The sequence below is a fragment of the Sapajus apella genome, unplaced genomic scaffold, assembly GCF_009761245.1.
Source record: "Sapajus apella isolate SASKATOON/1434 unplaced genomic scaffold, GSC_monkey_1.0 scaffold35, whole genome shotgun sequence".
Taxonomy (NCBI): Eukaryota; Metazoa; Chordata; class Mammalia; order Primates; family Cebidae; genus Sapajus; species Sapajus apella.
Window position 1 is genome coordinate 4,984,556 of NW_022436975.1, and position 27,191 is coordinate 5,011,746.

The 27,191-nt window shown below is 37.4% G+C and overlaps 1 protein-coding gene and 2 pseudogenes across 7 annotated transcripts in view; all 3 read right to left on the bottom strand.

Moving 5' to 3' along the window:
* Nucleotides 1–1,069: 1,069 nt before the first annotated feature.
* Nucleotides 1,070–1,739, bottom strand: LOC116563451 (annotated as a pseudogene). The gene has a single exon (XR_004274400.1). The product of XR_004274400.1 is annotated as a 40S ribosomal protein S7 pseudogene (transcript).
* Nucleotides 1,740–11,685: 9,946 nt separating this feature from the next.
* The window catches only part of RB1CC1 (RB1 inducible coiled-coil 1), a 106,219-nt gene continuing 90,713 nt past the window's right edge, over nucleotides 11,686–27,191 (bottom strand). The window contains exons 18-23 of one of the 5 annotated variants that reach the window (XR_004274401.1): nucleotides 25,264–25,318; nucleotides 24,232–24,279; nucleotides 19,937–19,995; nucleotides 17,536–17,672; nucleotides 13,935–14,005; nucleotides 11,686–13,067 (exon numbers count right to left, since the gene is read on the bottom strand). Coding sequence is in view for 4 of the 5 variants with exons in the window: in XM_032296075.1 (XP_032151966.1) it covers nucleotides 12,990–13,067; nucleotides 13,935–14,005; nucleotides 17,536–17,672; nucleotides 19,937–19,995; nucleotides 24,232–24,279; nucleotides 25,264–25,318 (448 nt within the window). In the remaining variant the exon portion in view is untranslated. The remainder of the gene's footprint in view (nucleotides 13,068–13,934; nucleotides 14,006–17,535; nucleotides 17,673–19,936; nucleotides 19,996–24,231; nucleotides 24,280–25,263; nucleotides 25,319–27,191) is intronic. The other 4 variants (XM_032296076.1, XM_032296075.1, XM_032296077.1 and 1 more) reach the window with 4 other exon arrangements.
* Nucleotides 25,600–26,529, bottom strand: LOC116563454 (annotated as a pseudogene). Its single transcript, XR_004274402.1, has one exon. The product of XR_004274402.1 is annotated as a 60S ribosomal protein L6 pseudogene (transcript).

Here is a 27,191-nt window from a genome sequence, read left to right on the forward strand (position 1 = left end):
TATTTAATCCTAGGACTGTTCTTGATTTTTAATGCTATCTGCAATTCATAGCTTCAGTTCATGATACTATTTTGGAATATTGATAAAATGAGGAGTTAAGTTTATTTTTTGTAGAAGCAATGCAGTTTTCTCCCCTAATTTTATAAGGTGTACTGATTTGACTAAATTGATCTAATTCCTCTGTTGTTTTATGAAAAGGATTCAGCGGACTCGGGTTTCTCCCTTTAATGGTCTTGTAGTCTAAAATGATGGTTTCAGCCCCTAGGCAGAGACACCTGTGGACCTGTTGTCACAAGAAGAAGTGAATGCCCTGAGGGTGGTGTGCACTGAATAATCCTTCAGGGGTTCTACCAGGCAGATGGGCAGGGGCTGGCTTTAAAAACTAAAAATAAATTATCCTGTTATCATCCTTTCACCATCAACAAAGATAAGACTGCCTTTCTCTTTTTAATGCAAATGCCTCCTAGGCTACAAGAAACATCATTTAATTTTTTAAAAGGGTGGATTGTTTGTTCTGAGCACTGAGTCTTTTTTAGGAGTTTTGTTAATGATTGCAGCAATGTACATATTTTTAAAGTGTCACCCTTGTAAAGTGTCATATTTTCCCCATTTCCTTTCCTTGAATTCCCCCTTTCTATCATATTTATCCTGTAAGTAGACCAAGCAAAGGGTTCTGTTGTCTGAAACTGCATCAGGATAGATTTAGGCTAAACACAAAGAATGTCTCCAAAATAAAATATACTTGTTTGGGTGCCTTTGCCAGCTGCTGTTCTTGCCTTCCTGGACTCATAGCCTAATGTGACAGGCATAAAGACAGGATGCTAAATTAAAAAAAAAAAACACATGCAAAGTCAGACAATAAATGATAAAAAAAAGTCTAAGGCAGCTTCAAATTTAACAAATACCTTAAAGTAGTGGTCCAATTTTATGCTTAATATATTTGATTTTGGGAGACTAAAGGGAAGGTAGTGGCCACTTTGGAATGAGAAGAGTCAGAATCAACTGGGGTAGAGGATTGAGACCACAGTCTCTCAACTCTATATCCCTTTGCTTTCATTTTTTTTTTTTAACTGTGAATATATTTTTTATTTAGTCATTCTGTTTACAATTGAAACTCTGGGAATTCAAAATTAACATCCTTGCCCGTGAGCTTCTTATAGACACCAGAAAAAGTTTCAACCTTGTGTTCCACATTGTTCTGCTGTGCTTTGTCCAAACGAACCTTTATGAGCCGGCTGCCATCCACTTTCACGCGGATTCTCTTGCCCACAATTTCACTTGGGAAGACCAGGTCCTCAAGGATTGCATCGTGCACAGCTGTCAGTGTAGGGCTCCTGGGACGCTTTTGTTTATTTTTTGTACGATTTTTTCGAGTTGGCTTAGGCAGAATTCTCCTCTGAGCGATAAAGACAACATGCTTCCCACTGAACTTTTTCTCCAATTCGCGTACTAGCCGGACTTGGATTTTTTGGAAAGATTTTAGTTGAGGAACAGGAACAAAGATTATGATAGCTTTCCGGCCACCATCAACTTCAATCTCCTTGGCTGCCGTAATATTCAGCTCCCTGAGCTGAGCCTTGAGGTCCGAGTTCATCTCCAGCTCCAGAAGAGCCTGGGAGATGCCGGACTCGAACTCGTCTGGCTTCTCGCCATTAGGCTTCACGATCTTGGCGCTGGAACTGAACATGGCTTCCTCCTTGGTGAGCGCCGACCTAGGGAAAGACCCAAATCTCGCCAGAGCACGTCAAAATCCCCCTTTGCTTTCATAATAGACAGTTAATAGTAAATCTATTATGAATAAAATAGATTTTACATCTGGGTTAAAGGGAGAATAATACTGCCTGTTGTAGCAAATGGAAAATGTGGAGTAAGACTTTTTTTTTTTTTTTTTGAGACGGAGTTTTGCTCGTTACCCAGGCTGGAGTGCAATGGCGCGATCTCGGCTCACCACAACCTCCACCTCCTGGGTTCAAGCAGTTCTCCTGCCTCAGCCTCCCGAGTAGCTGGGACTACAGGTGTGCACCACCACGCCCAGATAATTTTTGAATTTTTAGTAGAGACGGGGTTTCACCATGTTGACCAGGATGGTCTCGATCTCTTGACCTCGTGATCCACCCGCCTTGGCCTCCCAAAGTGCTGAGATTATAGGCGAGAGCCACTGTGCCTGTCGGACAAGGTTATTTTCATTTGTCTATAATAGTTGAATTGCTGAATAATGAATAAAGTTCATGGTCCTGACCCTGGGCTACTTCATTACCTTCTCTACACTTCAGAGTCTTTACAAACAAAACAGAGAGAGATACTTTATTTCTAGTTTGAAATAAATGGTTAATCTGTGTCCCAACTGTAAGAATTAAAGAAAAAGGAAAGAAACATAAAAGGTGGCTTGCCAGTCAGGACAGGTTTATTTTAGAGAAAACAAACTTCAGAGGTGCATCTGGCCAAGTTAGGTCAGAGGCACAGCCTCTTACAAAGAGTTCTTAAAGATTCAGGATGGGAGAGTTTACCAGAGGATTGGATTGCTTGTCTCTTTGTTGTGCTTATCAGAGAGAGAGAGAGAGAGAGTTGTCTGTTTCCATACTTCTTTCTACAGCTGCAGGAATATCCCGACCTGAGTCTGCGGTTAATGCGTACATGATGTAGCTATATTCCTACCCAGATTTCGGGATATTCCTGCAGCTGTTGTATGGAGACGGAGTTTCGCTCTTGTTACCCAGGCTGGAGTGCAATGGCGCGATCTCGGCTCACCACAACCTCCGCCTCCTGGGTTCAGGCAATTCTCCTGCCTCAGCCTCCTGAGTAGCTGGGATTACAGGCACGTGCCACCATGCCCAGCTAATTTTTTTGTAGTTTTAGTAGAGACAGGGTTTCACCATGTTGACCAGGATGGTCTCGATCTCTTGACCTCGTGATCCACCCGCCTCAGCCTCCCAAAGTGCTGGGATTACAGGCTTGAGCCACCGCGCCCGGCCAATAATACATTCTTTTAAACTGCTACATAATACTCTGTTGTGTGAGTATACTACAATAGATTTATACATTCTTTTATTGAAAAGCATTTTGGTTGTTTCCAGGTTTTATCTACAAACATTATTTTACATGGCTTTTGGTGAACATATGTACTCATTACTCTTGGGTAAATAATTTAACAGTGAGATTGACATGTCAGCCTGCAGGATTACGTTTAGTTTTGAAATATACCGTCACATTGTTCAAATTACTTCCCACCTGTAATGTGTGAGAGTTTCAACTGCTGCTCATCTTTGCCAATGCTTTTTATTGTTAGTCTTTTGAATTTTAAGCATTCTAGTGGGTGTGTAGTGGTACCACATTGTGGTTTTTATTTGCATTTTCCTGATGACTAATGATGTTGAGCACTTGTGAAAAAAATAATGATTAAAACTGGTCATTTGGTTATCCTGTTTTATGAAGAATCCATTCAACATCCAACATCCAGTTTTGCCCATTTTTAAAACTGGCTTGTCTTTGTCTTATTGATTCATGGGAATTATCCTCTATATGTTCTGGATACTAACGTTTTGCTTATCCATGTATCACATATATTTTGAGTGTAGGACTTGCCTTTTCACTCTCTTAAGGGGGTCTTTTGATGAACAGAAGTTCATAGTTTTCATCTAATCCAACGTATCAATATTTTCTATTTTTCAAATTTTCCTGTTTAAGAGTTTTTTTCTTCCCTGGGAAAAGATATTTGTCTGTTTTGTTCCAAAAGTTTTATTGTTGTATCTTTACCATTTAGGTCTGTGATCCATTCTAAATAAATTTTTTTTTTTTTTTTTTGAGACGGAGTTTCACTCTTGTTACCCAGGCTGGAGTGCAATGGCGCGATCTCGGCTCACGGCAACCTCCGCCTCCTGGGTTCAGGCAATTCTCCTGCCTCAGCCTCCTGAGTAGCTGGGATTACAGGCATACGCCACCATGCCCAGCTAATGTTTTGTATTTTTAGTAGAGACGGGGTTTCACCATGTTGACCAGGATAGTCTCGATCTCTTGACCTCGTGATCCACCCGCCTCGGCCTCCCAAAGTGCTGGGATTACAGGCTTGAGCCACTGCACCCAGCCTCTAAATAAATTTTTATGTGTCTTAAATAAAGGTAGCTTGCAGTCAAGGCAAATGTTCATTGATTTTTCACCTAGCAGCTTTTATCAAGAACACTCCTTTACCTATCAAATTGCACTGGTGCCTTGGTAATAAATCAGGTGACCATATATATGTGGGTCTATTTCTGTACTGTTTTCCACTTTACTTTGTGAGCACAAACGAGGGCTGGATTTGAAATACTGGATAGTAATTTCCCAAAATGCTATTTTTAGATTGCAAAATGAATTGTTTTGCCTTGATAGAGTTCTTTTGATTCTTTTCCCTGACTTACTTTCCATTTCTTTATAAGGACAAAGACAGCAGTGAGCTCCAGGACATGCACTGACTGTGGCATCCCTAGAATTTTTCCCCATCAATTCTGTTGTATTTTTCTCATACAATTTAATAATATAAAATTTAATATATTTCTTAATACGTAGAAAGGGAAGTGAAATTATACAAGCACTAAGGAGACTTTATTTTGCATCATCTTCACAATTCATTTTCTATATTCATGACTGTATATATGAACACTTACTAGAAATAACCTACAAATGTTATGAGATCTGAAATATCAGATAGTGCTATAATCTGGAACTTTTTCTATTTTTTAGTGTGTAAAGAAAAATATTACATCACTTTAATCTTAGCATTTTAGTTATGCAATCTCTATTTGCAATTACAATATTTAAAATTATCTTTTAATTAGGAGAGTACATTTTTAGCTCCTGCTTGTGATTGAAAACATGAGCTCCAAGAAGAAATATTTACATACACTTTGGCTGTGATATTTTTATGAACTGATTCCATATATTTTTTAATAAACTTACAACTAAAAGTAACTCTCCTGATTTAATTATTAATCAGTTTCCCTGGTGCATGTGGTGTAACCAGTATACCTAATTCAATTCTCTACCAAGTAGCTTGGGACCACAGGCTCATGCCACCATGCCTGGCTAATTTTTTTATTTTTTGTAGACATGGATTCTATTTTACCCAGGCTGGTCTTAAACTCCTAAGCTCAAGCAATCCTCCTCCCTTAGCCTCTCAAAGTGCTGGGATTACAGGCATGAGCCACCACATCTGGCCCACTTTTCATTTATAAAAAATAAAATATCCCAAAGAAAAACAGAGGGAAGAGAATAGAAATTGATTTTAGTGTCTTCTTAAATACATGGGTGTCTTCTGCCACATGTCTGGGCAACTTTTTGTGGGATATGGTGATGGGGTGAGTAGGGTGGAGAGCTTACATAGCTTTTTTTGTAAATAAAGATAGTAACAGCAGTATTGACATTTAAGCCTAGGGAGACACCCTGCAGCTTCTAAAATCACTGTTTTGAAAGCATGTGAAAGCTTTTGAAATATTTCTAGCAATATGTAAATATTTCTACAGCCCTTTTCAATATGCAAAAATACATTTACTTCCTTTCATTGTGATCATCACAGTAAGTTGTAAGAATTTCTTACAGATAGGGAAATTGAAGCTAAAAATAAGCTGCATAGATTAACCAGTAATTTCCTTTACAATCAGGGTTTCAACCCAGGTCTATAAACCAAAAGTGTTCTGCCTCTTATCAGAATGTTACATTGTATCACACCTATAATTCAAGGCAGCAGGATCTGCAAAGAACACCGGAATTTTCTGGAGGAAACTGTTTCTGGAGATGTCTAAACTTAAAGCATTTACCAAATAGATGAGGGCTATGTTCAACTCTTGCATTTCTGAGATTCAACTATAGACACTGATGATGTGGGCCTACTGATAATGCTTGGGCGAGGTGCAGTATTGAAGTTCTAACAAGCAGAAAGCAGCCTGCAAGCTGTGGACGTAGGCAGCTTTGCCTTGCCCTCAGAGTGCGCTCACAGATGTCTTTTCTAATCATTAGACTTCAATATAGTGGTCCATTGGTTAAGTGTAAATGATTCATGTTGTTTGATTAGGTTCAGATTTTTCCTTAGAGCAGAGGTCCTATTTCTTTCAAGTACAAGGACTAGATCCAGATAAAATGACAAAGGTCAGCCTTGCTAATAAAATCTTAGTTTCTTGAGTATTAACTCTGAAAATGTGGACTCCTTTCTGCAGTAGTGCATTTCATATTACAAGAGGCCTACCGCAGAAAATAGTCAACACACTATTTGTGTGACAAACCACATCCTTTCAAGGTATGTTCAACTGTCTCTTCTTACATTAACGTACTTGCTCCAGGAGGGAGTCACGGCAACCACCAGTAACATCCAACGTATTATAGTAACCTTGAATATATGATCTCTAGAAAAGCTTTGAAAAGAGCTTGTGAAAAGGGCGGACACCATGCCTCATGACTGTAATCTCAGCACTTTGGGAGGCAGAGGTGGAAGAATTGCTTTAGCCCACGAGTTTAAGTCAAGCCTGGGTAACACAGCAAGACCCTGTCTCTATAAAAAGTAAATTAGTTGGGCATAGTGGCAAGCGTCTGTAGTTACAGCTACTCAGGGGCCTATGGTGGGAGAATTGCTTGGGCCCTGGAGGTTAAAGCTTCATTGAGCTATGATTTTGCCAGTACACTCCAGCCTGGGCAACACAGTGAGACCCCCCCATGTCAAAAAAGAAACAAATATTTTTTAAAAGCTTGTGAGAAAATGTCATACAAAATAACTTCAATGACTTGATGTTCTAGTCAGCTTCCATTTTGCAATTATAGGCATTTTGCTTTGGCCCTCCTAATCAGAATAAGGCATTTGAATTTCATTGTTATGTGAGAACAAAGACCTTTTTTTTTTTTTTTTTTTTTTAAAGACGGGGTTTCACCATGTTGGTCAGGCTGGTCTTGAACTCCTGACCTCAGGTGATCCACCCGCCTTGGCCTCCAGAGTGTTTGGATTACAGGTGTGAGCCACCATGCCCGGCCACAAAGATCATTTTGATGTCAGGCATTATTTAATGAAGATTTTTCTGAACCTCATTCTATTCATAAACTTCTAGTGATGTGCTCTGAATTAAAATTAGAAATAATATTGTAGTGAGGCACTGAACAGGCATTTCAGTATGTCAAAAGTTGAAATTTTCCACATTTAACAATTTGTGCTATTTCCAATTCCAGGATAGTTTATTTTAATAGACAAACGCTAAAGAGAACACACAAACAGAATCAGGCACCCCCTACAGCCTTAGTAACATTAGGTAAGTGTTTAAAATATAATTCAACTAATTATCTGAAGAAACAGTCTAAGAGGCTGTGGATGTGTGGCTGGGATTTTAAAACAACGAGCAGTCCAACCAAGATAATGTAGACTTGGCTGTAGTCTCAGAGCTATAACCAGAATATAATTATAGTCTCAAAAAAGCTAACACCTGAACAGTTGAAAAGACAGCATGAACCCAACAGGGATGGAAAAGGGACCTAGAGAAGGGTGCTGGGGATAGGAAGACATTTGTGAGCCACACTGAGAAAGGCACGTCTGTCCTATGTGAGGCTACCACAGCTGGGCCATTAGGGCCCCCATCACTACTAACTCTTGCTCCCACTTCCAGCTTTCCAGTCAACTTTTGGATGACTCTGCTTTCCAACAAAAAGAAAGAACATATGTATTTACTAGTATATTTCTCTTGGCACTATCTTTTTGGTTCATACAAGTATCATACCCCATATGACATGCACTGCACTTACACAACATGGAAAAATTAGTGCTAAATAAAACAATTTTTCAATTTTACAAAAGTTTGAAGATATTTAGAAAATACTCAGTACTGGCATACTTATAAAAGAGATTTATCTTTCAAGCCAAAAGATGACTTATATATGCACAACACGTGTGCTCTAAATGTGGAGCAACATCTTGACATTCCAGTTGTATTCACAAGCCTTTGCTCACCTCCTGATCCTCTGAACTAGGGATTGTCGCTGGTTTATGATGAGATTTCAAATACCTCAACTGAGAATACTCTTTATTAATAACAGTAAATGGCTAGTTTAATAAAGTTAATATTCGATTGTTTGAAAAGCCTCTCTGATGTCTTAGGAGTGCACAACTGCTCATGGTCATTGCCAGTTAATGTGGAGGTCCTTTGGGAAATAACAGGTTCGGCAGAGACCTCTCTCACACTCCCACTTCACATGGGAGTATCAGGACCAGAGAGGTGACAGAATTCTCTTATGCAGTACCATTCTTTTTTTTTTTTTTGACGGAGTTTCGCTCTTGTTACCCAGGCTGGAGTGCAATGGCGCGATCTCCGCTCACCGCAACCTCCGCCTCCTGGGTTCAGGCAATTCTCCTGCCTCAGCCTCCTGAGTAGCTGGGATTACAGGCACGCGCCACCATGCCCAGCTAATTTTTTGTAGTTTTTAGTAGAGACGGGGTTTCACCATGTTGACCAGGATGGTCTCGGTCTCTTGACCTCGTGATCCACCCGCCTTGGCCTCCCAAAGTGCTGGGATTACAAGCTTGAGCCACCGCGCCCGGCTAGAGAGCCTATTTTAAAGGTGACATGTTGACAACTCCAGGGGTCGTACTTCTCAAACAGGCAGAATGTAGAGATAAACTGGTGAGAAATGACTATGACATAAACTGCTGAAAGAATGAAGTTATAGTGTATGCTTGTGAAGAGAAGCTTCATGCTTTTGGAGAAGTTTAAGAACTCATTTTTTAAGAAACTACGCAATTCATATTAGAAGGCTGGGCTAGTTAAGGAGCCCACTAGTAGAGTCAAATTCCAAAGAGATTACAAGCGACACCTACATTAACTATTCACTAATACTATGACTAACAGAGAAATTAATTGGTGGTATTTCCGGACCAGTCTAAGAAAAGGGTATTACACCACTGATTTGGATTTAGATTGTCAAAAGCATCTTTGCTATTAAGTCCCACAAAACTGGAGAGTTCATTCCAAAGCAAAACATTTGTAAAAATAGCTCGAGAGCCGAGTGTTGCAAATTCTTAAATTGTCAACATTAACACTTTAGTGATGGTTTAGTACAGTTAGAGGGATTCCTGTCTCTAGAAGGCCAAAGGGTGACATCTGTTAAAATGGTTCACTGGCACAGTATTTCAACGGGGCATAGATACTGGGTAAAGAGGCAGTCCTATGTGTTTTCTTATAGGACATCTACGTTATGTTACTGCATTGATTAGCAGAGCACATGGAGGACTAATCTTCCATTTTGTTATCCTGAGGCTTGCTACTTGTTTCTACTAATGTTAGTACTGGTATTGCTATTAAGCTTTAAGGTAGGAATGAAACAAACAGGTGGGGCTCTAACTGGTTTCCAAGTCTGAGACACCTAAGAAATATGTACACCAAAATAGCTTAAAGCTGACTGTTCAGTCTCATTACCACTATGTTAAGAATTGTTTGCAATAATTTCCATCTTACCCATAAAGACTGTAAAGTATACAAAGTATTTTTTAAAAATGGCCAAAGACAGCTTATGTCCTAAGAGTATGACTAACATAAGAGCTATCAATTAGTGGACATTTTAATAAGAGTTTTCACAGCTTTCCAGTTTTCACTTCTAAAAATTGGTAAATCTATGAAAATTAGATTTTGAAGTAAACATTACCAAGTTTGGAATCTCCAAGTATACCTATATATTTTTATCTAAATCTTAAAGGGCACTACCTATTTTAGACCTAACTTAAAAAGAAATGTGATTTTTAAAAGATCACAATTTCCTTGCAAGCTACTCTCATACTTTGACTGTGGGTTGGCTCTGTGACTTGCTTTGACTAACTGACATGACTTCCAAGCTTCTTTTGCTGTCACTCTTGTTGGAATGCTGCTGCCACTGTTTAAGAACTGGGCATTTTGATAAAGGCTCAAAAGAAACCAAGGTATCCCTAACTAATCTCCAGACATGACTGCAGTCACATGTGCAAATGGTTATTTAAGGCCAACAAGTGTAGGAATGAACAGTTACACAATATACACCTGACACAGAAATTAGTACCAACAGTGAGACTGCTGTGTAACAAAAACTTAGAATCCATGGCATTGCCTTGCAAAGGCTGTAAGAACAGTGAACAAAATTGTACTAGCAGAAGCTCGAAAAGTAAAGAAACTGCTACTGAAAACTGGAAAGATAGGAACTTGTATCTTGTGGTGGCAAAACTGGCACTGGTGTTTTGATAGGGATTGCATTCAATCTGTGGCTCACATTGGAGGAATGTTGCCATCTTAAGTCTACCATCCATGAACACAAAATATTTTTCCAGCTGTGTCTAATTTTTTTCACCAAAATTAATAGTTTTTAATGAATAAGTCTTTTACCTGTGTGGCCAAATTTATTCCTATTTTGTTCTTTTCGGTGCTGTTATAAATAAAATTGTTTTCTTAATTTCCTTATATTATTGATTGCTGACGTAAAGAAACATAACTGATTTTTGTGTCTTGATCTTGTACTCTTGAAACTTTGCTGAATTTATTAGGTCTACCATTTGTGTGTATATGTGTCATGTATTCTTTGGGATTTTCAGATTAACAAATTCAGATAATTGTACACCTTCCTTTTCAGTTTGGATGCCTTTTGTTTCTTTTTCTTGCCTAATTTTGTAGCAGAAGTGGGGAAGTTATGAAAGAACTAAATTTTCTTATATGAGAAAGTAAAAATGTACATGGATTAATTTTAAAAAATCAGCATAGCCGTATAATTTGACACACCATATACAAATATCTACAAGTAAAAGTAATTGCCTCTAGGTGGCAAAATTGGGAAATATGACAGGGATCTTGGGGTATATTATTTTTAAAAGAGTTTGCATGTGTTTGTACCTTAATTTTAAAAAATCAATAAAAATGACTGTTCATATGATTCTTGCTATTTCTGTTCTTAGTATATCCATACTCACCTTTGCCAAAATAAATCAATATATGTAATTCATGTGTGCTTAAAGTCTACTTGCAGTAAAATGTGATTTAAATCTTCATTTATGTAATAAAGGGAGGTACATTTCTATGCAAGTCTGAATAGTACCACCTTACAGATTTGATTGTACTACATAAAGAAATCTCGTAACAGCTAACACGTTGAGTCCTTAGCATATGTCTGAAATTGTTCAAAGCACTTGACACTTATAACTCTCATTTAATCTGCAAAATATCCCTCAAAACAGGTTCAGAGTTTATGGAACTCACCTAAAATTAAAGTTAGATCCAAAACTGGAAGTGAGGTATCCTGATGCCAGAGCTCAGGGTATACCACCTTTACCCAAAGGTAGTAACTCAGCTGACGGGTTTAGATTTCCAAATTTCAATTCTCTTCATCTTTTTAACTAAGAAAATTATTTCATTTTTTTGTGCTTTATAAAGATACAGGTGAACAATGAAAGAACAGACACAAAACAGCATGTACGGAAACCATAGGCAACAATCTTCAACAGCAGGATTAACAAGACAATGATTTGATTTGCTATCATGTGTTCACAACAATTCCACAGCAAACGACCACATAGGAAATTTGAAGGGTACCAATTAAGTCAAAATAGCCTACCTGGCAGATTCATTTAGACCTAACCAGATCTGCTTAACAAAATCACTCTCTCTATATAAAGTTATTGTTTAATATTCTTTGCATAAAGGTGTCATGGAAGGATTAAATAGAAACATGTGAAATCATTTGTTCATTTATTCATTAACGTCAAATTCAGTTTTCTATACACTATGATGTTTATTCCATTTTGTACTTATACATATTTAAAAAAATATTTAACTTATTTTTATGAAGAAATTAAATATTTTCTGAAAAAAATTATTATTGTTCTCTAGCAACAAACCTCAAACAAGTCTCATCCAACTCAACTAACTCATTTAAATAACTTTGCTCAATGGCAACTTCTCTACAGATCTAGTTTACACAATTCTATTCTACATAACACTGTTTTACCCTGTTACATAGTATATAGTTAAAGAACATTTTTGTAATAAACGTTTCTCTTTGATATGATACATAACAATATTTTCACACTTCCCAGCAATCACTCAAATATATTAAAAATGTATCCTTCTTTAAAAGGCACACACATTTACAGGTTCAAATCTTTATTGTTTTAAAATTGTACAGTTCTTTTACAATACAATATTTTGTTAATTAAATGACCTCTAAATGGTTAATGTGCAATGAATATTTTTTGTTCTGAAACTCAACCATGAATTACGATTTCATCAATATTATTCTAAAGAGTCATAAAGATGTTGGGAAGGTTTGAGTCTGCATTTGAAATGGTTAATAGCACAGGCTCGGATTCCCTTTAGAACCCAGATGACCAATCCATTGAAAGTGCTTTTGAAGATTGCTGATTACTTATAGCTGATCTTAAAATCAGTCAATCAAATTATAGTTCCTTTTTGAAACATCAAAGGGCATTTTAAAAAATGAAACAATTTGCTTTAGTAATCTACTGAGGCAAACTCAAAATTATGATTATCTGCATGCAATACCACTCCTCTTTAAATAGTTTTGAAGAATGTATACATTTTATAAAGAATATGTTAAAGAGTGCAAGTATTCTGATATTGATTTCACAAAAGGACAAATGCTGGTAATAATAACATTTAACATCTAAGTTCAAGCTAGTGTATATTTAACAGGCAATTAATATGGCTTACGATAAGCCACAATGCACAAGGTATGCCCTTTGAGAAAATGAACTAGTTTGGTCCGCATTTCTAGAGTTGTCTGGGTAAAAAAAAAAAAATCAAAAACCAAAAACCATTTTAATTCAGCCAAGGATTTTGATAAATTTATTACTCCTAAAGTGAAGCCAGTTAAAAAGTAAATGATGTAGACCAATGAAGTATATTGTCACGCTGACTTTTGCATAAAAAGATGGCCTGCTGTTTGTGGAGTGATGAATGAGCACTGCAGGACAAATCAGAAAAAATGTCACAGAATGTATTAATTTTGTCCATAAGTTATACTTTCTTATTCCACGATACAGCTTTCACTCTATAAAACTTTGTCCCCAAAGGAACTTTAAATCTGTTTTGTGCCTAAGAGGGAAAGAAAAAATGGAATCACTACGATGATTAAACCACATCTCTCTCTCTCTCTCTCTCTCACACACACACACACACACACACACACTCCCCCAAAACAAACAAAAATAAACCACATCACACAAGTACCCTATCATCATATTACTTGCTCCTGAGTACTGAGAGGTTGGAGGATGTGGGGGTCTTTATCAAAGTATGTAAGGTCTATCCCTCACCAACTAAGAATATATTGAGTGACTAACAGACAAAGTTGGCAGCCGCAGCTAAATAATAATACAAAGTGAGTCATATGTCATTAAGTATCAATGAAACCTCAGTACTATATGGTTCAAGTTCTATTAGTGTTTTGTACACTGAGGTCCCAAATTATAGTAAGTCAGTGCAGAATATAGTGCTTCTGAGCATTCTTGCTCAGATGGTTTCACTGATTTTACAGCACTGATATTGTTACACAATCAGCCCATTTTTTAAGCCACCAAAAACTTTACATTACCTTTCTTCAATGGAGATTGAGTATGAAAATAATAAAAGATCAACTGTATTTACAAATAAAATTCCCTTTCTGCCACTAGTTATGCAAGGATTTTTTTTCCCCTGCAAATTAGTTACACTAGTAACCTAACAGTCAGAGAACATGGACTTTGTAATGGTTTTCTTTTATACGTTAACAGTAACTACTACCATCTAAAGACAGCATAAATACTTATAAATTGCTGGTTCAAACTCACTCTCATTAAATTCAAGCTCTAACTCAAATATGCATGAAGGCCAAGAACAGCACTGGCAATGATTTCCATATAAAGCAGTATTAAAATTTTCTCTATAATTCCTAGGTTTATTATCACATGATGTAGTTTTTACCTTTTTGGCTTGACAGTATTCCTTTTCCATTACTTTTCCAAGTACCCAGGGTCTTCTAGATGCACCTGAAGCTAATATAATTAAATAGTTAATTTCTTTTTCAAAGTATAATTAAATTGGTCATGAAAACATAACTGCCAAAATCAAAACAGACTAACAAAGTTCTCATGAGTGAAAGAATATGTTAAGACTTTAAAAACTGCTGAAATCACTGAAATGCTTAATTAACAATTCACAAAACTAAATTCATGTTACTTTTCAACTAGTAATGTGTGTATAGCTTTTGTTACTCATTAAATATACATGATATGTCAAATCCCAGAAACAACAGTTTGGGAAACACTAATATCTAAGTACAAATCATTAACAAAGATCTAGGAATTCCAGGCTAACTCAATAGTGCCATCTATTGAAAGAACTAATAAAGATGAGCTTTCCCATTTCTTTAGGCACACAAAATGTGTAGGTTCAGGGCAAAATATTCATTTTTGAGGGACAGTATTTTTAATACAAGTTTGCAAAGGCAGCAACTAAACGGTTCTCACGTGTGCATGACACAGGGCTTGGCAGAGCAGTGTGTATACAGTTGGTACTCAATAAATAACAAATAAGGGTTAAGAACTTCAGAAGGGTGGCACTTGTGTCAATGAAAGAAAGCTGAAAAATGTGGGAGAGGACAAGATGGCAAGGCTAATCCTAGTCTTCATAAAGCCAAAATGTGACAAGCCAACGGATACTCATTCTCTTTTTAAATTCCAGAAAAGAAGCCGTCATATTAAAGTTGACTTCAAAAGTATTCAGGCAATAAAGTACAGATGCCTCTCAACTTAGGATAAGGTTAAACCCATTCTATATTGAAAATATCTAAGCTGAAAATGCATTTAAAACTTCTAATCTACCATATACCATAGCTTAGCCTAGCCTCAGAACACTTACGTTAGCCTACAGTTGGGCAAAATCGTCTAACAAAAAAGCATATTTTAAAGTGTTGAATATCTTACGTAATTTATTGGATACTGTACTTAAAGTGAAAAACAGAATGGTTGTATACTGAAAGTAGGGTTTCTATGACTCTTTTGCACCACGGTAAAGTCAAAAATATTAAAGTAGAACTACTATAAGCTGGGAACTGCCTGTTTTTGCTTAGGCTAAAGCCTTTGAAAGAAGGCATACAGATTTTTATTCCATAAAAAATAATTTGGAAAGATATACAAGAAAGATATCCCAAATAAATAATCAGAAATGAGCCTAAGAATATGATCACATGGCAGAAAGATAAAAGCCCCTGGACAACAGGATGTGGAGAATACTCTGAAGAGCAAACTGGCACTTCACAGCCAATTACTAACATCCAAAAAGAATCATCTAAAACTCAACGTTTGTATGATGCCGGAAGAGTAATGAACCCCACTATCAACAAAAACACTCTGGTAATCCACACTCTCCCAAGGCAACAATACAGGGGTAGATGACCCCAACAGGTATTTCTCAAAGGAAAAAAGGAAGGGGGGTTATTCATGGTTAAGACTGTTAAATCAATTCTTTTATGCAGTACTTGTGTAAGCCTTTAAAATGGCAATGTGCATTTAAAAAAAAGAGTTTTTAAATGTTTCCCAGGTTTAAACACTGAACTCTTAGAAAATGAACATAGAAATATTGAAAGGTAATGGAGTATGATGTAAATTATCATCAAATGGTTCTGGAGGAAAAATATTCACACATTCGTTTATGTTTATATATTAGACACATATACAAAAGAGATATTGCAAGTGGGGTAATATGTTCATAACAGGTGAATCTGGGTAAAGGAATATGGGTTTTCTTTGTACTATATTCATCTTTGCAACGTTTTGTAAGTTTAAAGATTATTTTCAAATAAAAAGTTTAAACAACTGAAAAACAAAAAATCCCATAGAAGACAAAATAAATGTCAGGTTCGTTATTTTCAAGGTAAAAAGTATTAAGCAAAAACAGTAAGTTGTAAGCTATCTTCTTATTTTCACGGTTACATGATTACTGTAACCATGGATACTCTAAGCAGCCCACCACAAACAGCCATGATGGAGTTGTCATAGGAAAGTGGCCTAGTTCAACAATAGGAATTTGCCAGCCTGGACAACAGAGCAAAACCCCGTCTCTACAAAACAAAACAATACAAAACAGAAAAATTGGGTATAGTGGTGGTATACATCTACAGTCCTTAGTCCCAGCTGCTCAGGAGGCTGAGGCAGGAGGTTCTCTTGAGCCCAGGAGTTTGAGGCTGCAGTGAGAAATGATAGTGCCACTGCACTCCTGCCTGGGTGACAGAGCAACTTATCTTAAAGAAAAAATAGGCTGGGTGCAGTGGCTCGTGCCTGTAATCCCAGTACTTGGGGAGGCTGAGGTGGGCGGATCACGAGGTCAGGAGTTCAGTCCAGCCTGGCCAACATGGTGAAATCCCTTCTCTACTAAAAATACAAAAATTAGCTGAGTGCATGCCTGTATTTCCAACTATTTCCAGCTACTCGGGAAGCTGAGGCAGGAGAACTGCTTGAACCTGGGAGGCAGATGCTTCAGTAAGCCGAGATCACGCCATTGCACTCCAGCCTGGGCAACAAAGCAAGACTTCAAATCTCAATTAAAAAAAAAAGAAAAAAAAAAAAAAAAAAAGATATTTCACTTTGTTTGCATGTCAGTCCAACTAGATTAAGAACATCAATCTAAATGGACTTGTTTTACTGTTAAAAATAATTCTGTTGGCCGGGCGCGGTGGCTCACGCCTGTAATCCCAGCACTCTGGGAGGCCGAGGCGGGTGGATCACGAGGTCAAGAGATCGAGACCATCCTGGTCAACATGGTGAAACCCTGTCTCTACTAAAAATACAAAAAATTAGCTGGGCATGGTGGCGCGTGCCTGTAATCCCAGCTACTCATGAGGCTGAGGCAGGAGAATTGCCTGAACCCAGGAGGCGGAGGCTGCGGTGAGCCGAGATCGTGCCATTGCACTCCAGCCTGGGTAGCAAGAGCAAAACTCAGACTCAAAAAAAAAAAAAAAAAAAAAAAAAAAAAATTCTATTTAGGCTACCAGGATATCTATTCTGTTCTTTTTGAGTATTTTAAAAATCAAATAGGTAATAGACATTGTTCCTTAGCATATTTTAACAAAACTTATTTCCTTCTTAAAAAAATAAAGTTATAGAATAGTATAACGAAAAACAAGGTAGGAACACAGGATGATATAGCATAGACATTTTATAATTCAAGAAAACTTTTTTGCCAAAAAATGGTAATGCTTTTATATAAACAAATACGCATATATTAATCTTGACTAGTCCGTACATGAGAATTTTGACAATATAATTATGCGGCCGCCAGGGTATGAGATGCCTGAATCAATGCACATTCTGATCAACTGGTCCATTATATAAGCTACACTCCTTAATTCTGAATTATAAATGGAATTCATTAAAATAATGTAGATAATGTAGGTTTTATAAAAAACAGATTAAACAGGGTTCGCTCTTAGTGACTTAATTCTGACATAATAAACAGGGAAAAAAAGTCTTTACTATGTAATTTCCTCCATTCCAGGTTTATATTTTAGTCAGGGAATGACACTTACCACCCTCACCTGGTTTGAGATCCAGGGCAGGCAGAGACTCTGAATGTAGAAAATATAAAGTAGGACTAACAGTAAATAACACATAATTGTCATGGCGTTCGTCTAGGATGATGAGTACCAAATCTCCCACCTGAAAACTGAATAAAGAAATGCAATTTTATTGACTGAGAGTTACTTTCAATCCCATTCTGAAAACTTAAGTATATAAGCTACAATGCTCAACTACATATTAAGATATTAATGTAATAATAAATTTCACATTTACATGATATTCTTTTTACATTCTGCCCAGCTCCTAATGGGACTGCTGGTCATGTACAGGTGTTCAAAGGATGATGTCAGGGGCTGTCAAAGACCAAAATTTTCCTTAATAAAGTTTCCATTATTTAATGTTAAGAAACTGGATGAAAGGCAGAAAAAGCACACGTGATAGTTTATCCAGTCATAGAAAGATCTTTTTCTCCTCATCTTTCATTTCACACCAAAAACTGAGAGGGACATCTCATTTACAGTTACAGTGTCAAAGAAAAATTAGATCTTGTCTCCAAGTGTAGTGCTCTTCAATTAAAAGAAAAAGCAATTGAGCTAGGTCCACATGTCAGATGCTTAATTAGGTTTAACAAGTGTGACAGATATTACTGTTTTGGGGTACAAGCCCAAAAGAAGACAGAAAAAGAGAGAAGTAGGTACAATCAATCACACGCTTAAGTGGTGTTTGTCTCTTTTACAGCCTTTTTTAGAACTGTTGTTCAAAACATCAACAGGCCTTGAAAATCAGTCTCATATTTTCCAGTTGTCAAGATCATTTAAGTTGGTAGATCTATACCAAATAAGTTGGGGAAATTTTTAAAGTCTTTCATTTATTAAGTTATGCTACAAATACTTATTAACTACCTAACAACCATGTGGCAGGCACTGTTCTGGCTAAACACCAAAAGCCAATAACTTAAAATGAAGAGATGGGGCCTCTATCAGGCAGTTTTTTTGGAGCTCATCTCTCTATAGTCTCTGAAAGACTATTAATGAACTGCCCATTGACATGGTAATGACACCTGGTAATGACAGATACCACCCAGCCCTTTCAAATCATTGAGATAAGACAGAATTTAATGAGATGTGAAAAGTCAGAATCAGGTATCTGACGACCAAAAATGTGGTCAACAAATTTAGAAATAAAATACAAGAAGTAAAATAAAAGTCTTTAATTTTCACAACCGTCCTGTCAGGAATAAAAGGCTGAACGCTGTTCATGAGTTGCCAACAATGCTTTTATTATTCCAGAGCTCCATTCAAATAACCAAAGCTAAAGAAAAATTATAACCATAGGGTAATACAGTGCAGGAAAATTATTAAGCCATTCAACTGATAAATTCTGTAAAAGAAAAATAAAATTCTAAGGGTTCCCTAACCAACCATCTGAATAGACTTCCTCCTCTAGGCCAGCCCAGTGCTCTCTAAATTTAACCTGAAAGACCGGTTCAGGCCATGACAGGAAATGGAGGTTGGACTTGCCTCATCATGTCCTCCTCCCTTTTAGAGTTCAGGAAAAGTCAACAAGAATTTAACATTAACACAGATAAGAAACATTTACAAACAATTATCTCACCAGCCTGCTACCTGGAGGCTTCATCTCATGATAACTTTGGTCTTCACAACCTCTTATCTTAACCTGGACATTCCTTTCTATTGATAACTCTTCCAACCAACTGCCAATCAGAAAACTTTTAAATCCACTTATATCCTGGAAGCTGCCCTCCCACCTTGCACTTGTCCTGGCTTTCTGGACCAAACCAACTTGTATCTACAATGTATTTGATTGATGTCTCATGTCTCCTGAAAATGTAAAAAACCCTCGACCACCTTGGGCACATGATCTCAGGGGATCCTGAGGGCTGTGTCATAGGCCATGGTCACTCACACTTGGCTCAGAATAAAGCTCTTCAAATATTTTACAGAGTTTGACTCTTTGTTGACAATTTCATGGTTTATTACGAATTTGCAGCACATCAATAAAATAAAATCTAAAAACGAAAAATGAGGAAATACTGCAACTTAAATACAAATCAAGACTCTCCAATATAGATGAACAAGACCAAGGAGATAAATGGGATTAAAAAGAGGTAGCACATGCTGAAAAGTGAACTGGAGGAAAGGGCTTCAAGGATATTTATGTGTATCATAAAGCATAATAGGCATGTTTTGGCAATCTAAATGTTTCCAGAATAACAATTTAGAAAAATCCTGCTTTCCAATAAAAAACTTTTACTACTACTGAATACAAAACCCTCAGCTCAATGAACCTGGACCTGAAGGATCACTGTCACTAAAATACATTTTCATTAACAATTCAATTCAGTGAATTTTTTTCACAAAAAAATACTCACAAAACTAAAATACTTACTCTCTAATAGCTATCTTTTCAGAATGCCTTGAGGATACTGAAGACATGCTCTGAGACATCTAAAAAAACAAAAAGTTTATGAACTTACACAATTTGAATACCATATGTAATTCATACTGTAAAAATTTCACTCACTGTTACACACATTAAAGCCTGTGTCCCAGCTTTAAAGAGCCCAAACTAATATAGTTCTTACATTCATTAATAATTACCTCAACAATTAGTCAATTTGATTGAATTAAACATTGATTTTAGAATCATATTTTACATATTTCATCTTAAAAATAAAACAGAAAAAATGCCAAAATTTTCAAGAAGACTTTGAAAATTCTAGCGCATTAGTTTCAAAATCTTTCCTTTTGAAATGACGACAACAACAAAAAACCAAAAAGATTTAAAATCTCCAGCCTGGGCAAAACAGTGATAGCCTGTCCCTACAAAAAAAACACAAAAAATTAGCCAGGCATAATAGCTCACACCTGTAATTCCAGCACTTTGGGAGGCTTAAGTGGGTGGATTGCCTGAGGTCAGGAGGTTGAGACCAGAATGTAGACCAGCCTGGCCAATGCAGTGAAACTCCATCTCTACTAAAAATACAAAAAATTAGCTGGGTGTGGTGGCTGGCACCTATAATCTCAGCCAGTAGGAAGGCTGAGGCAGGAGAATCCCTTGAACCCAGGAGGCAGAGGTTGCAGTTAGCCAAGATTGCGCCATTGCACTCCAGCCTGGGGAATAAGAGCAAAACTCCAACGGGGATGGGGAGGGAAGGAGAAAGGCAGGGACAGGGAGAGGGAAGGGGGAGGGGGAGCGGGAGGGGAAGAAAGGGGTAAGGGGAGAGGGAAAAGATGCAATAGCCAACCATTTCCAACCATTTCCTCTCCTGATCATAAGCAAAATGAAATGGTACTTGCTAGCTGAAAAGCTATCCTGGGAGCTCAGCAGGGAGTGTTCTGCTCTTCAAATGGGCTTCAATCCATTTATAAGACCTGGGGCTTGGAAACCAAGGTCTCCGAAGCTTGAAAGGGTGGTAAAAACATCTTTCCCAAGCAAAGTGAGCGCAATGCATGGTTGCACAAACCAAACAAGAAAGAATTTCTTTTTGTTTATTAAGCCTAATTTTGATGCTCTGAATTTCCTACATTTCCCTCTGAACACTATCTGGTACAATGCGGGGTTCTCAATAGGTGTTTTTAAAAAGAGAAAGAAAACAAATAATAACTAGGAAGGCCTAAAATTGTAGAGCAGCTTACTAAAATTATCCAGACGAGGCCGGGCGCGGTGGCTCACACCTGCAGTCTCAGCACTTTGGGAGGACAAGGCAGGCAGATCATCTGAGGTCGGGAGTCTGAGACCAGCCTGACCAACACAGACAAACCCTGTCTCTATTAAAAATACAAAATTAGCCAGGTGTGGTGGTGCATGCCTGTAATCCCAGCTACTCAGGAAGCTGAGGCAGGGGAATCTCTTGAACCTGGGAGGTGGAGGTGGCAGTGAGCCGAGATCACGCCATTGCACTCCATCCTGGGCAACAAGAACGAGACTCTGTCCCCAACCCCCCCCCGCCCAAAAATATTATCCAGACAAATGGTCTATATCCTGCCAGTGAAGATAAGATTGACCATCATTTTTAAGACCATAATTCAACTTTATTTAAAATTTTTAAAAGCTTAACTTTTTCATATATTATAAATGAAGATAAGGAAGGAAAAATATTTGAATATAGCTGTAAGTGTATGTAAAAGTGTGATTTACATTTGGACACCTCTCTGAATGTGACTGTGATGCTCTCTGGGTCTGAAAGGCAATTTACTCCGTGAAAAGAAAATAAATCTAGGGACCCAAAAATCACTAAGCCAAAGGGAGGTCAAGCTGGGAACTACATCAGACAAATCTGCCTCCCATTTTATTCCTAAAATAAGAGAGCTACAAAGACCTCATAATTTGCCCACAAGGAAACTCCTTGTGGACAAAGGACAGAACTCAAAAGTCATCCCTCTGGTTCCTCTGTTTACATGAGACAAATGCATATCTGATTACTTTCTTGGCCATATTGTTTCACTAAGCCAGACCAAGGCATAAGTGACAATTCCTCTACCCTCCTCTGACATGTAAATGTGTATTCAGTGAAAGGCTAATCCCAGATTCAAAAGAATGCCACCATTTATCTCTTATCTACCTATCACCTGGAAGCCCTCTCACCGGCTTTGAATTGTCTAGCATTTCCAGACTGAACATTTTACACATACTGATTGATGTCTCCTGTCAAACTAAAATGTATAAAACCAAGCTGTGTCCCGACCACCTTGGGCACATGTCATCAGGACCAAGGCTGTGTCATGCGTTCATCCTTAACCTTGGCAAAATAAACTTCTAAATTGATTGAGACCTGTCTCAGATGCTTTTGGGTTCACAATTTAAAAACATATGCCAAGCATCTACAGTATACAAGTTAGCATTCTAGATGTTAAGAATGTAGCAGTGTCCAAAACTGATGAAAATCCTTGCCAAAGACAGCTTATATTCTATTGAGGATACTACATAAAACACATGTTGAGTCATGTCTGGGATAGGCAATTATTCTAGGATTTTGTGACAAAATTAATGATTCACAGTATAATCGCTACAAAATATGTAAATTTTGCTGTTCAAGTTAAGGTATAAAAAAGGAAATGTTTCACTACAAGACATTTTCATTTTTTAAAAACTTAAATTCTAAAAAGTATTTCAAAAGTACATAACAGACACCTTAAACAGTTCCTATTACCTTGTAAACGATAATTATTAGAATTTGAAAAAATTAAGTTATTGCTTTATTAAAACATATAACTGGCTATAAAATGGGCTGTTCAAATAATTGGTTAAGTTCACAGGTTAAAGCCAAGGCAATCTGGCCACATGCAGCAAAATTCTAGGCAATTCCAATTTGCCTGGAATCCCAGCATTTTGGGAGGCTGAGGCAGACGGATTGCTTGAGCTCAGGAGTTCCAGACAAGCCTGGACAAGATGGGGAAAACTGTCTCCACAAAAACAAAACAAAAATTAACCAGCGTGGCAGCGCTTGCCTGTACTCCCAGCTGCTTGCTAGGCTCAGGCAGGAGGATTGCTTGAGCCGAGGAGACTAAGGCTGCAGTGAGCCAAGATCGCACCACCCTCTCACCTGGGTGACAGAGAGACCTTGTCTTGATTTTTTAAAAATTAAAAACAAAGCAATAGAAACCAGGGCAATTTATAGTATCATATGGGATCCCCTGCCTTTCAGGCACTTTCACTTAAAAATAAGATCCATGAAAAGGGCTGGTGGCACAGCGGCTCATGCCTGTAAATCCCAGCACTTTGGAATCCAAGGTGGGCAGATCACTTGAGGCCAGGGGTTTGAGACCAGCCTGTCCAACATGGCGAAATCCTGTCTCCATTAATTATGCAAAAATTAGCCAGGAATGATGGTGCACACTTGTAATCCCAGCTACTTAGGTGGCTACGGCGCAAGAAATCGCCTGAGCTTGGGAGGTAGAGGTTGCAGAGAGTTGAAATCACTCCACCCTAAGCAACAGAGCAAGCAAGACTTAGTCTTAAAAAAAAAAATTCATGGGCCGGGCGCGGTGGCTCAAGCCTGTAATCCCAGCACTTTGGGAGGCCGAGGCGGGTGGATCACGAGGTCAAGAGATCGAGACCATCCTGGTCAACATGGTGAAACCCTGTCTCTACTAAAACTACAAAAAATTAGCTGGGCATGGTGGTGTGTGCCTGTAGTCCCAGCTACTCAGGAGACTGAGGCAGGAGAATTGCTTGAACCGAGGAGGTGGAGGTTGTGGTGAGCCGAGATCGCGCCATTGCACTCCAGCCTGGGTAACAAGAGTGAAACTCCGTCTCCAAAAAAAAAAAAAAAAAAAAAAAAAATTCATGAAAAGATAATAACGTATTAAAATTACGCACACTTGTGAGTAAACATATTAATCTTCAAAATGCTTATGAAGCATACCTCAAAACTGATTTTCATGATTCTTTTAAAAAGAATCTTAGGTGCTTCAACTGGTCAGATCTATAGTCTTAAGTCTCGGCAAGACATTATTTAATTTCACACAAAGAAAAAGTCCCACTCTACAGTTAGGTGATATTTCTGGCCTGACTTCAGCATTCTGAAAATCAATAGGATTCAATGACCAACACAGGTCAACAAACCTACTATAGATAAATCAGTCACAGCACACATCCTCTGATGGAATATCTTCATAATGAAATATAATGCAAATCATTTAAAAATGTTAAGACAAATTTACCAAGAAGAAAAATCTTACCAGTCTTTGATTTAACCGTTTATTTTCTTCTTCCTTCAGTTGCAATGTCTGCAGGTGGAAAGAGAGACCTAGGGTTTACTCTTCTACCTACTCAAATAAATCTAAACAATGATAGTTAAAAAGTTCTTATCATCAGACAAAAATGTTCCGTTCTAGTATGAAAATTTGATAGGCATATTATTTTCCATGACTCCTTTCCAACTGTTTTCATTATCTACTGGCTTAAATGAGAACCAGAGCAATTTTAGATACATTTACCAAGGACTGTCAAACATTAATATGCATTAGAAACACCATTGGAATATATAAATATGTAGCAAAATCTGAGCTCTATACAGCTCAGGTTATTGTGAGGTAGAAAATCACATAACCCTTTAATAACAGTACACATGCTATAGTTCAAATAAAGTTGTACAATCCTGAATTTGGATTTTTATCAGACAATTATGCTTGTAAAGAAAAAAATGACATTGCTGGAAATCTTATAGGCATAAAGAATGAAAAGTAATCTATGAATTACTGCCAAATGTGTACCAATTGATCTTATAGTACCCTTGATAAAGGGAACCCCTTTATTGTCAATTTTTTCTTGTCCATTTCAATTAATCTTTATTAAAAACAAAACTCTCTTTATTACTTATTTTTGTTTTTGACATTTCTAATAAGTATTTAATACTTTTTAAAATAGACGTTTAAAACTGCTGTTTATGTCATTTTGCTGAATTCTTAAGTATTGGATAATATTATTATTCACATATTTATTTAATGAAAACTACCAACTTTTTCCTCTCATACAGACTTCACTCATTGGGAAATTACAAAAAATGGGAGGGGCTGAAATACTGCCAACTGTTTAGCTACTAAGATCATAAATGACAAGACTTCCCAAAACAATGACCACAAAGTTAATCATAAAAAGATTTAACTGATAAACACAAATAGTCTATTGTATGTTTCCAGAATGAAGTTTCTTTAACTGTATCTAAAAGTGAACATATTTAACATGGTACTTCGAGAAGAGAATTTACTTACTCGTTCTAACAGCATTATCCGCTGTTTTTCTTCAGACAACATATGAATATTTTCTCTAAAAGTGAAAGAATAATTTAGTTTCAGTCTTTCAAAATTCTAACCTTTACATTCATTCTTCAATAAGATTTTGGAAATTTAAATATTAATAGAGGTCACTTTAATAATTTAAGGGTTTTTGTAAATTTTCAACGGTAGCTTATTTCAGTTAGCATGTAATTTCAATGTTGCATATTCTCTGTAGACCTATATCTATAAACCTTTTGAAATAATTTAATAAGTAAAATTTTGTGTATGCATTTAACTAGAGATATCTTTAAATTTTTTTTTAAAGGTAATCAGTTATTTAATTAGATCATCAGGACATTTAAAATACCAATTTGTGAGGATAAATTCCATTTGTCAGGGCAAACACACATCTCAGGTAGCCCTGGAGCTGAGGAATAGCTTTGATTTTTGGTAAAATTTGTGAGTCCACAGCTTTCTGATCAATCTTGCGCTGCTCTGTAATCTCGTATTTCTCTTTTTCTGTGTCGAAGATCTCACCTTCCTGGTGTCTGGGCTTTCGCAGCTTCTTCTTCTTGAAGTAAGCATCAGTAAGATGTTTTGGGATTTTTACATTGCTGATATCAATTTTGGCTGAGGTGGCAATGACAAATTTCTTGTGCGTTCTTCGCAGAGGAACTCGACTGAGGACCAGAGGTCCAGTCACAAGTAATAAGCCACTAGCCAGCTGCTTCAGGAAAACCACCCTTTTGCCCCTGTGGCGTCCAGTGAGGATGATCAGAATGGTCCCGGGGATGATGCTGGCTCGCAGTTTTCTCACGTGCTGACTGAAGGGTTTTTTGCCGTGGCTCCACAGCTTTCGAGGCACATCTTCAGTAGGATAATATCTAGGCATTTTGCGAAGTTTAACCACCCAGGTACCGCCGTTTTTGTCACCACCAACTGGTTTTGTAACAGTTGCAAGAACCTTCTCCTTCTTTTTCTTTTCAACCTTGGATTTAGCCGCTGAGTACTTCCTCTTGTACATGGCCTTTCTGGAATACATGGCAGATTGGGAATACCTGCCAATTCCTCTGACAAGAACAGGATTGCGGCTGCAATGGGGTTTCCCCTTCTTGGGCTTTTTAGCCTTGAGGTTACCCTTTTTCACTTTGCTACCAGCATCAGCCTTCTTGGCTTCAGGTTTCTTCTCTTTAGTATCCGGCTTCTCAACTTTTTCACCCGCCATCTTGCAAGATGGGAAAGGGCTAAATTTCTTATTTTTCTCAGGAATTAAGAACCACTCTTCTCCCTTTATGTGAATGAATCCATGTTACTGATAAAGTTGTAGTTCTTGAGTGCCTAAAGACTTCAGTAGATTTACTAAGCGGATGCTATGTACTCACTAGTTACTATGCCAGGTGTGAATTTGCCCATTACACTAAAACATCCAAAAACTAATTAGAAAAAAAAATGCTATAAAATTAGAAAAGAGAAAAACAAATATTATTTAGGTTTTAAAATTCATCTATAGGTATAATCCCCCAATTATATTTTAAGCAACTTGATGCAAGGCAGGTATTCTGTCTTCTTCAACATGTTAATTCTTTAGGAAGAGGCTTTGCCTAATATAAAATCATAAAGATTGACTTCTATAAGAGTTTTATAATTTTAGCTTTTACACTTAAATCTATGGTCTATTTTAAGTCAACCTGTGCATATGTGAAGAAAGGGTCCAACTTCATCTTTTTGCATCGGGATATCCAGCTATGCTAACCCTGTACCATCTGCTGGATTTCCTTCATGGAACTGTTTCAGCACCCTTGACCATAATGCAAGGGTTCAACTGACATGAATGCAATGGCTTATTTTGGACTCTCAATGCTATTCCATTGATATATATATCAGACTAGCACTACAGTATCTTATTACCCTCGCTTACAAAT